The following is an 11,310-nucleotide window of genomic DNA, read 5'->3' as shown; positions in this document are numbered from 1 at the left end:
TGCTTTTCTCTGTTCTATATCATTGTAAGTTAGTAAAGTAATCTGAAGGCTTTACAATTGCAATGGGCTTTTTATCAGTATTTTATGACACTTAAATTTATGGTCAGACTAATCAATGATGAAAATAACCATTAATGTATAATATTATTGTACATCTATACAGTTTAAGTTTCAAGATTGTACACTTTGATAATTTGGCGACTGCCTATATCTACCGTCAGATCCTCATCTCCCCCTGTCCTCGCTGCGGCTCCTGGTTCCTCCACTGAGGCTGATGTCAGCCTGTATGTGGCAGGTGGCCCAGGAGCGAAATGTAGACCAGTATGACAAACTCGCTGAATTCATGACATTGGTGACCGAGATGGTCCCAGAGCTTCTGAACTACAAACAGAGGACTCAGTTGATCCTGGGACTGAGAGCTCGAGTGAGTGTGGATATTAAGATGATTTGACATAAACAAAAAAAAAAAAGAACTTAGATTGTTTTATTTAAAGGTTTGTTAAGACTTTGAATTTGGAAAGGTTTTAAATACAAGAATAATACATCTATTTTTTAGTCTGTCAAAAATGAAGTTTTATTTAGAAGGTTCAGCTTAAAGGATTTTCTTTGTTTTTCAGCTCATTCTTGATTTGTTAAAGAGGATGGATGAGGTTGGCTGTAAAGCCGTCCAGGATCATCTTAACAGTTTCCAAAAGTGGACAACAAACTGCATGCATGAAGAGGTAGGAATTTGATAATGGGAGGATGTTTAACATGAGGATACAGTGTCTTAGATGTCAGACAGATTAGATGCCTGAGACAGAGATAGTTTTGAAGTCCTTATTGGATATTGGAATACAAACAATGAGCCAAACTGCCAAAACGTCACTACAATCTTTAGGCATTTCTAATGCTGAAATATTTATTTTTACTATAACATGTAGGAACAGAAAGTCATAATTCATGCATGTTAATGAACTTCTCTTGGGCTTCATGACAGGACCAAGATGGAGAGGTGGAAATTTCAAAGTCAGCATTTGTGGAGCTGGTTCAGACATTGCTTGGTGATCAATCTCAAAAAGACATTTTTTTCAAGGTGAGTTTGACTCCAACCTTTTTTTCTGTTTGGTTTTTCAGTACTGAAATCCATTAACACATCGATATATATGTACATATTTTTTTTATCATCAAAGGAAGTCTTCCAACTTCAGTATGGAGTTCGTTTTGACACAGCGCTGCAGATCCTGATCTGGGAGTTCTTCTACCGACTGGAGGAGTTTCTCCCAGTACCAAGCTTTTCACAGGTAGACAGCAGGGTGAAACCTGAACATCCATCTGACCCTACTAGCCACTTAATGACCAAATGCTGTTGAATTTTAGCCACACATTTCTTACACAAGTCTTGAATAATATTGAAAGTCAATGTGGTATTTGAGAGATGCTAATTGACATTATAAAGACTGATCTTAGAAGAAGAAGCAGAAAACTTTAAAATTGAAAATACAGGATAAACCCTGTGTTTACAAATTGCACACTTTTCTTTTTTTCCCTCAGGTATTCTCTATGTTTGACATTTCTTCCAGTGACGACCAGCTTGTGCAGTTTGTTTCTGATCATGAAGATCTGAAGAGAATTTTGCAGCATCAACAGGAGCGGCAAAAGTTGACTAAAAGTAAGAATCTGTCAACAATTGAAATTCCGCTTCTCCCAGTTAGAGTGTGTGGACGCCCTCTTTTCACTGTTGTAATGGTTAAAACTTTATTAAACTGAGTGCTTCTGCCAAACACCAGTCACCATCTAATCTATTAGTTACCAAAGAATATAATATTGCTGCCGTCGTGCCTGACAACCAGCACCACTCCAGTGCCTTTTACACACAATTTCACCTCTAACATTAATATTATCTCTGTTTCTCAGGCGAATTCACCTTCACATCAGACACTATTCTCTCCACACTTAAATCTAAACAGACTTCAGTGGCACCTGAAGACCATATTGATCAAGAAATACATTGGGGAGGTGTAGACTGCAAACAAGACGCTGAAAAACCACAGGGAAGAGGTCAAATAAAGTTAGAAGAGGAGACGCTGCAGGAAATAAACCGCTGTAGCGTAGAAGACATGTGTGAGGATGATGAAGAGACTTACGAGAGTTCCACTGAAACAAATCCAAACTCTCAGCCGCATGAGTTTGGACTGTCACCACTCTCGTCCTCTCCGTGTTCTGATGGCGCTGATGCTGCAGATGACAGAGGTCAGCATCTCGTGCATTGTACAAGATTTTCTGGATTTTCTTAGTGTGCTATTCATTCAATCATTGTCACAATGACAAAAAGGCTCTGCAGTAATTGTTTTGAGGATCATCTGCCCAAGTTTAAATGTGATCTCAGCTCTATGGCCTCTCATCTATGGTTTAGTAATGTGCTGTGCTGTGAAGTCATATCTTCACTTGGCATGTTGATTCTGTCGAGTGAATTCCTTCGCTAAGTCTTTTGTTTTCCGTTGGCAGAAACAGCTGGGGAAGTTGCCTTCCAGTCACCCAGATGCTCAGAAAACTCAGTGGAAGAAGTGAAGCAACTTCTGGAGAACACGGTCCAGTCCTCGACAGGAGGCAGACCCGATGGCTCCCGTCCATTAAGCAAGAACTCCATAAGAGGCAATAAAAACACCTGCCTGGAGTGTGGAAAGACTTTTTCATCTTGTTCAGCCTTGAAAAACCATTGTTTTGTTCACACTTCAGCACGGCCATTCAAGTGCACTCATTGCCACAACACATATAAAAGCCGTAAAGACCTGAATCAACATGTCCTTAATCACTCTAAACCTAAAGTCTTGTCCTTCGCTTGCAATTTTTGTGAGAAGAGATTTAGTTCTCAGGGTTTGCTTACAGTTCACCTTCGACACCACACTGGAGAGAGGCCGTTTGCCTGTTCCTACTGTGACAAGAGATTCCTGACAAAGTCAGTCTTGAAGTCACACGTGCGCATCCACACTGGTGAGCGCCCATACGCCTGCACTTTATGCGACAAGAAATTTACACAATTGTATCCACGCACTGTGCACCTTAGGATGCATATGAAAGAGAAACCATACCTGTGCAGCACATGTGGTATGTCTTTCTGCAGCTCTGGGGCCTTGCTGGTGCATTCTCGCAGTCACACAGGGGAGCGGCCTTATCGATGCGAAGCCTGCGGAAAAGCTTTTGCCACAGCAGCACAACTGACACTACATCGGAGATCGCACACAGGAGAGAGGCCGTATTCTTGTTCACAGTGTGACAAATCGTTTCACAGTTGTTCAGGATTGAAGAAACATATGAGGACACACACAGGAGAGAAACCTCACCAGTGTTTAACATGTCACAAGACGTTCTCCCAAAAATCCAACATGAAAATACATCTCAAAGTCCACAAGAACATCTAGTATACTTTGGAGACATGTTGTTATCATGTGAACTGTATGTTAAGTGACTGATGACAGCCTGGTTTATTCCTATGTTAGGAAATGCTGTTTTGGTGCAGTTTCATTTCAGTGAATCACTTGTGTGTATGTACGTAAATATGCACTTAGGATACTCAGATATTACATATTGTATGTACTGTATGTAAACGCACCATACATTTTAGGAGACCATTATTAAAGAGCACAATGTTTAGGGTTAAGGTTTTTGTATTATCTTTAGACTTGAGGTTAAGAAAAGCGTCTGGATAGGGGATATAAGTCAACAAAACGTGCTGACAAAATATCCCAACAGTAACAGGTGGTTATATGTGTGAGAAAGTAACAGACATGTGAACGTGTGTGACCCAATTTATTTAAAGAATGTGAATGAATGGGTGTGTATGTGCCATTTTAAATTTGTGACTTCCAAGGGTGAAAATGTAACTCCCTTTATTTGTGCCTTTTATTGCTTAAAAGAAACTTCTGTCCATATGGTTTATTTATGACACTAATAAATGTGTGTACCAAAGATATTTTTCTAATTCATGAGTTGAATGGGTTTTGCGGCACTCTGACAGTCGTGTCAAAGTTTTTCAGAAAATAGCGAGAATTCAATATTTGCAATAAAGATAGGCTATTAATCCTAGTCTTCGGTATCTAATGGTATCATATTGGCCAGCGGAACATTGCTATATGCGAATTGTTACATAAAACGCACTACATTTAAATTTACTCATTTGCCAGACGCCTTTATCCAAAGCAACTTACAAGTGTGGGAACACATGAGAATAACAAGTAGATTCTCAAATGATCCCTCTATTTACAGAGGTTAAAAAGACAGTAACAATGTTTAAACTTCCAGGTGAGCTGTTTGAGCTGAAATCTTACTTTGAAAACTGGCAACCGACTGATCATCTACGTTGCCCCAGCAACGACAAGAAGTCCGATATGAATCTCGTGCCTTCAGAATAAAAGCGGAGAAAATTGTCGTCATTGTTACCATTTTAATAACTGTCTTCACGTAGTATAAATTGGTATGTACCCACTAAATCAAACCATACGGTAAGATGGTGAAGTAAAGCTTAGTAGGAGAATTTTGACATGTAGGAAATACAGTCTTTGTTCGTGAAATTTTGCATTTTGTTTTGAAGGATGTGCACCGGAGGTTTCAATGTTGTTGCTGTGGAAATGCAAGCTAGCTAAACCACACTGTGCTCAAACAGTGTTGCAATATATAATATAAAACACTACAGACACCACATTACTTACTGTACATAGGTAGTTATTCTAAATAAAGCTAACAATTACAGTTTACCGTTGAACTGTGCTGCATATTGTTTAATAGAGCTGCAATACTTAGCAAAGCCAAGCTGCCTTACGCGCTCCGTGCAAAGTTAGTTATCGATGTCTGTATTTTACTCTATATGCTCTTATCTGAGAGAAAAGCACATGCTTTGTAAGCAGCGAATAGGTGGCACCACTGTCCCTCTACAGTTAGTCTCTGCAGGGTCGGATGTTTACATCGCTGTTGCCAACCAAACAGCGTCTCCTGTTGGCCAGAAAAGGACATGATACTCAACTAACTAGTCAAGACAGTTGGCCTAAATCAATAATCTAAAAGATAATCGATGTATAAATGTCTTCAAAGATTGGGTGTAGCTGTCAAAGCTGCTTTTGAGTGTGTATTGTGGACATAAGACAAAGAATGAGGGTGTTTACTTTCTGTCACATCCTCATCTCCCCCTGCCGTTCTACTTATGAGTAAAAAGAATGAAGAACTGAGACAAAAATTTGCAAATGAAACAAACACCAAAACACTTCCTGGGCTAGTGATTTTTAGAGACAGCCACACTTTGGCAATACACATATATTCAATATTCATATGGTATTTTAATGTACTGTATATACTGACATGGCACATGGGTGGGAGAGGAGACAGAATAATGTATTTGATCTGTATGTGTCACGACCAAACATAAATTTAAAAATGAATGCAAATTTTTGTGTTTGTCAGATTATCTTTGAATTTGTGAAGAAGGCAGATCTCATTAAGTGCAATGCTATACAGAAACACCAACATGTTTCAAGAGGACAACAAACTGCAAGGAGGAAGAAGTAGGAAATATCTGCGCCTTGGTTTTTGACATGAATATGCTAAGAGACACTAATCTCTTAAGAGTATTTCACATTCTCTATGATAAAGCTCAGCTTTGCACAGTCAGAAACAGAAATCATTTTAATGCCAGTACTCTTGTGAGCGATGGTTGCAACAGGCCAGCCTTCAAAAATGAAATTGTAGTCTATGTAGTATTGTAGCCGATCAAACTTACAGTTAAAAGAGACCAGGCCGTCACCACTCATGTCCTCTCAATTTATATCTTACACATATACATAGTGAAAAAGTAATCGCTATTAATTTTCAAATGACTTTGGGAAAATTGTAGACTAAAGGTCTGAGAAGAAATGATTAGTATTACTATTTTGAATATTCAGATCAGCCTGGACTGGACATATATCACATCTGAATCGCAGCTTTCAGCTCTCGTCCCTTCACAGACTTGCTAATTTCATAATTAGCTGCTGTCCTGTTTAAGCAGATGTAAATTTCATGCAGATAACAAGCACAAATTGAATTGAGTAAATAATGTTTGATGCCTCTAATCTGCAGGTTACCAGCTTCATCAGAGCTACTGCTAACGACCATACAAATATCAAACACATTCAAAATTTAATTTGGGCGGTTCTCACTGAGAAGTTATTCATTCAATAATTTTACTTTGGTTACATTAATAACACCAGCTCAAAGCTTTCCGGCCAAGCCTCACTGCTGCTGCTCTTACCCAGAGTTTAATACTGGCGCATACATTTAGGATGACAAACAAACACCAGCAACAGAGGGTGCTGCTGATACTGTTTGGTTATGAACAGTTGATCCATAAAATCAAAAAGTGTTTTGCATCTGACAAAAGATTTTACTCATCACACAACCTTGAAAATAGACTTGTAAAGTCAAAAGAAGACAAAATAAGCTAAAGCATGTACAGTTATCTGTTCAGTCTAGGCCCTGTTCTTTTACTTGTTCTGATATTTGAAAGGGTTGAAGGTTTAGTCACTGTACAGTTATTTTAAAGTGATACATTACATGTGCAAAGGTGCTGAATTTTATTTTTCTCAACAACTCACCCTGGTGCTGAAGGATTTGAACTAGAGGTTTTGAAACCAGGTTATGAAGCCATCATAACCCAGGGAAGCTATAGATTCAGCTTAATGTTAAACACCCAACTTAGACTTACTTGCCAAATTATGAGTATCTGAATACATACACATGGATTGAGATACAGTTACATATCTCTTCACTCACATTTGTAATAAGTTCTGCCACAATAATTGCGTGATACTGTGCTTTTCAGATCTCTGGACCTCTTGGGAGGACATCACCATGCTCAATCTCAAGCTGCAATTTCAGCTACAATTCCTGAAGTTGCCTCACGGTGGTGTCGCTCTCTTTGAGTGACAACACTAAGCGAACACAAGGACACACGAGAGAGAAACCTCACCTACTGTCTATTGTCACAAGATGTTTTCCAAAAATATTCAGCATGAAAGTACATCTCAAAGTCACCTCAACGTAACCCTAACCCTGAAATGTGTTAATATCACAAAATCACTTACAATCAAATGTTGCAAATTGGAAAATATGCTAATGGTTTAAAGGAAACATTTAAATTTGATAATGCATGCTAAAAACAGGTTATGTCATTTATTTATTTATTTTGTTTGTTTTTTGGTCACACAGCTGGGCAGGTGAAACCTATGTATTACATTTTGTAAAGTCTGGGCTGTTGAGTAATTTATTTAATAAAGAAAAAACTCAAAAGCCTTACTCAATGTAGAAGTAAATCCAAGCTGGGGAAACAAGAATCCAAAAAAAATCAAAACACAAGGAAAGAAATTCAAAATGGCAACCAGGAGAACCACAGGAAAACAGGACAAACTGGATCACAGAGACTAAATAGACGCAAGGGAGGCAAGGGTAATTGAACACAGGTGAAACACATTAGGGCGGGGCAGACAATCTACAAGGAGGGAAACAGGGCAAAGACAGGAAGTAAAATAACCACATGACACACAAAGGAAGTAATTACAAAATAAACCAAGAAATAAAACCAATATCCAAAACATAAGAGTCCAAAAAGCTCATACATAAATTGTCCGCCATGGCAAACTACGACACTATGCCTGTGTCTTCTTCAGTCACCACTTCAGATGTTTAATATTCACCACCAGAGGGAGACACATACCGTGTTATACTCCAGCTAAACATGGTCAAACACACCCATAAAAGGGTCTGTAAGAAATTCACTAGCTTAAACTTCCCTAATGGCATCCCTCCCAGGAAGCAGTATTAAATAATTCATAACAGACACTCATAAATTTCAATGAGTTTCTAATTAGGAGGAGCCCAGAGTAATTGTCTCTGTGGCGGTTTTAACAGGAGGAGGATCATGCTGACAGATTGACAGAGTCCTGGTGGCAGATTGCTGCAAATCACCTAATTATGAGTAGATGTCAAACTTTCAGCTTTAAATGATGATTGTTTTTGCTATATTGGATCATTTTACGATCGACAGAGAAAGGATGAGTAGGAGAGGATCATGTGTGACAAATGCCCCATACCAAAATACAGTCCATCATCTTCATTCGATCTTTTTCCCTGTTTTTTATTTTAAGTCGATGGCCTTTTACATATTGGGTTTAAGTAAAAACCACAGTCTAGAATATTTGCAGGAAAATGTATTAGTATCTTCTGTGCAGCAATTGAATGCACGATAAATTTTAACAGTTTATCCAGTTGGAGCCTGCTAATGTTGTCTGTGCAATATGAAGCCGGAGCAAGGAGAGAGTTAGCTTAGCTTAGCATAAAGACTGGAAACAGGGGGAAACAGCTCGCCTGGCTCTGTCTGAAAGAGAAGCAGCAATTGAATGCTCACGGTTTAGTTTTTGTGCTTAATGAACAAATAAGTTATAATGTGTTTATCACTGAGCTTTTGTCTTCATGCTAAGATAAGCTAACCAGCCTTAATCTTCTCATTTTACTCTCAATCAGAGAGCTTGCTGCTCTTGTTTAAAGGTGAGAGGCAGAAGATAAACTCTGATGAAGTAAAGCTTCTTATTTTCATATGGAACTCCCAATAATATTGATAATTGGCTGCTAAATACATTTGCTTGACTGACTAGCTGCTAATACTGCAGGGAGAGGAATGACTGAAAGTGCAGGAAAGCAGACAGTGTAATAACAGCAATCAGTTAGTGGAGTTCATTTACAGCAGTAAAACAAAGGTCACTGACATCCCCATTCGGGACTTCTCATGGATATTAGGCACTATTTACTGACGGAGGATAATTTAGTGAGCTAACCCTTACGGACGGTGGCTGGTGGCTGCGCAGGGACATCCAGAGGTATTTTGTATGTGTGTGAGCACATGAGCTTTGGCTTGGCAGGAGAAACCGGACAGGTGGATGCTCAGCCAGCCAAAGTCCCATTACTTGCTCAGGGGGCAGCAAGTGTGGGTGTGTGTGTGTGTGTGTGTGTGTGTGTCTCAGTGCGTTTGTGTGTGCAGGTGCATGCATGTGGTAATTACTTTTTCTCACAGTGTGTGCATGTTGGTGTGTTTATGTGAGTATGTGTGTGTGTGTGTGTGCAGACAGGGTGATTAGAGATGGGTGGCGGGTGGAGGGCTTGTCAGAAGTTATCTTCCCATCTCATCTCATCATAGGCAGTCTGGCGGATTCCCTCGATGGCTCAACAGCCCGACGCTGCGGTGCTGCTGTCAATCGGGCCGTCAACGCCTGCAGAAATCGATGCCAATCTCCCTCGGTTTCTATTTTTAACCGAGGCTCAGCACCCAGGCCTTTGATAAGGATGCTGCCTCCTTTTGGCTCTCCTCTTCGCCTCGGATGAGCAGCCCCCCTCTTTCCAACCTCTTTCACCTCCCCTGCTGATGAGAGGTGATAAGAGACAGACGAGATGGAGCTAAAACGCACAGACCTGCCTGACACTCTGAAAGAGGCTTTCATGTTGGAGAAAATGATGATTGTTAGCACTATCACCTGTAGTAATAGCCACAGAGGTTGTAATATTATTAGTCAAAGACATGATTACATTTTAAATTGTCACTTTTATCAGTGCGAGTACTATTACCACTGGTACTTCTGCTACAGCTACCAATAATATACTACTACTACCACCTTAAGACTTTCACTGACAAAGAGAGCAACACTACAGTGGGAAAATGCTTCATTAAAGACTGCTTTGTCAACTACTATATATATATAATGTATTTATATATTATAAAGCAGGTCTAGGTTCTATATTCATACTGTAAAAGTGTCAAAGAGCTCAGTCCTTATTCAGAAACTGTGCCTTAAAACGAGCCGTCAGGGCTTCCGTAACTTCGTGTCACAACAAAGCAGTCACCGCCCTCAGCCAGTGTTTACCTGAAATCTGCTATATTTTTATTCAATCACTCAGAAAAACAGTCAGCCCATCAGAAGAGAGGCTCAGATCCTCTCTTCTCAACTGACCTGTTGTTGTTACACACTGAGATTATTTCTGCTTCTTAAAACCACAAATATATCTTCTCCTGGATATCAACACTTCAAATAAAAGATTGGAAAAGTGTAAAATATGGGATCTTTTAAGGAGGATAGTGGTGCATTATGCTTTGTGAATTTGATTTACAATGAGTTTATAGATATGTAACAAGATGAATGACAAATGAGGGGAAAAAACCTGATGGAAGTACTTAGTCCCCTCCAGGATGACAGTGATGCCATCCACTGGGCTTAAGAGCTCAGTGGTTTAATGAGGGGAAAAAAATGGATTACCAGATAGCCAAAGTGGGCAACTGCCCCAGGACATCAGACCTCCAGGGGCCCCAAAAGCCCCAGGTTCATTGTACATCAGTTGATTTTTTTGGTAATTTAATTACCTGCAAATTTTTTAGGGAAATTGCACCACTAAATGAACCAAGTCCTAATATTGTGGCTCTGTCTTGTAGATGGGGACTGTCGCATCAAATTACCACAAACTAACTGACACTTGGAGGTAACAAACGCAGCAAATTCCAACTGGGCCCCCGAACAGGTTAGAGAACCTATACAATGTCCCAAACCCCCTTGGAAGCTTTCATGTTTGGAGATGAGCTGTGTGTAGTGAAGGGGTATCGACTGATTCTAGTCTAGATGCTGCAGTATTGTGTGAAAACCAAAGGTACACCATGAAGACGAAGTGTGCAGTCGCCAGATCTCAACCTAAATGAACACCTGCGGGAGATTTTGGACAAACAGCGACATCAACGCACCAAATGAGGGAATATCTTAGGAAGAATTATGTTTTACTCCTCCAGTAAAGTTTGAGAGACTTGCAGAAAGTGTTTAAAAGAGCACTAAAGCTGTTGTGGAGGCAATCTCTGTTGTCTTTTCCTTTAATTTATCACCCATCTGTATTTGCTGCAGCAGAAGCAGGGAAGTATCAGTATACCCAAGTGTCAGCAACTCAGAAGTCTCATTATGCACAGTACAAGACAAAATGCACTTACCACCACCTGACTAGTGTTTCTCGTCCTACACTTCTTGTACTTGTGTGTGTTTTGTGGATGGGATGGGACCGCCTCTCCTCCACGGACACTACGGTGCTTTGTCACCACTCAGCGTACATTACAAGAGAAACTCCTGGAAAATGAACCCCCCCCCCCCGTGAGTTTGATTTCAGATGTTGCACATTAATAATCACTACTGCCCTGTGAGTTTCCACGTCGGCAGCAAGCGAGCACCGGCAGGAGTAGAGTTGAGCTGGGAGTTGTTGGAACCGTGTCACAGATTAATCGTA

General features: G+C 40.0%; 1 protein-coding gene across 1 annotated transcript; it reads left to right on the top strand.

Moving 5' to 3' along the window:
- The first annotated feature begins 274 nt into the window (after positions 1–274).
- Positions 275–3,950, top strand: LOC130163468 (zinc finger protein 774-like). Its single transcript, XM_056367690.1, has 7 exons — positions 275–424; positions 618–722; positions 980–1,075; positions 1,173–1,283; positions 1,534–1,651; positions 1,897–2,232; positions 2,488–3,950. The coding sequence occupies exons 1-7, from the start codon at positions 275–277 to the stop codon at positions 3,399–3,401; spliced, it is 1,830 nt and encodes a 609-aa protein (XP_056223665.1). The 3' UTR covers positions 3,402–3,950.
- The last annotated feature ends 7,360 nt before the right edge of the window (positions 3,951–11,310 follow it).

Source organism: Seriola aureovittata, chromosome 22 (genome assembly GCF_021018895.1).
Source record: "Seriola aureovittata isolate HTS-2021-v1 ecotype China chromosome 22, ASM2101889v1, whole genome shotgun sequence".
NCBI classification, from domain to species: domain Eukaryota; kingdom Metazoa; phylum Chordata; class Actinopteri; order Carangiformes; family Carangidae; genus Seriola; species Seriola aureovittata.
Note: the sequence above shows the minus strand (reverse complement) of the source record. Positions and strands in the feature narration are given on the sequence as shown.

Bases quoted from the DNA above. Each gene is read 5' to 3' on its own strand.
- LOC130163468 (XM_056367690.1), top strand. From the start codon at position 275: ATGTCAGCCTGTATGTGGCAGGTGGCCCAGGAGCGAAATGTAGACCAG. The intron at 1,076-1,172 runs GTGAGTTTGACT...TTATCATCAAAG, and splicing joins AAAAAGACATTTTTTTCAAG to GAAGTCTTCCAACTTCAGTA. The intron at 1,652-1,896 runs GTAAGAATCTGT...TCTGTTTCTCAG, and splicing joins GCGGCAAAAGTTGACTAAAA to GCGAATTCACCTTCACATCA.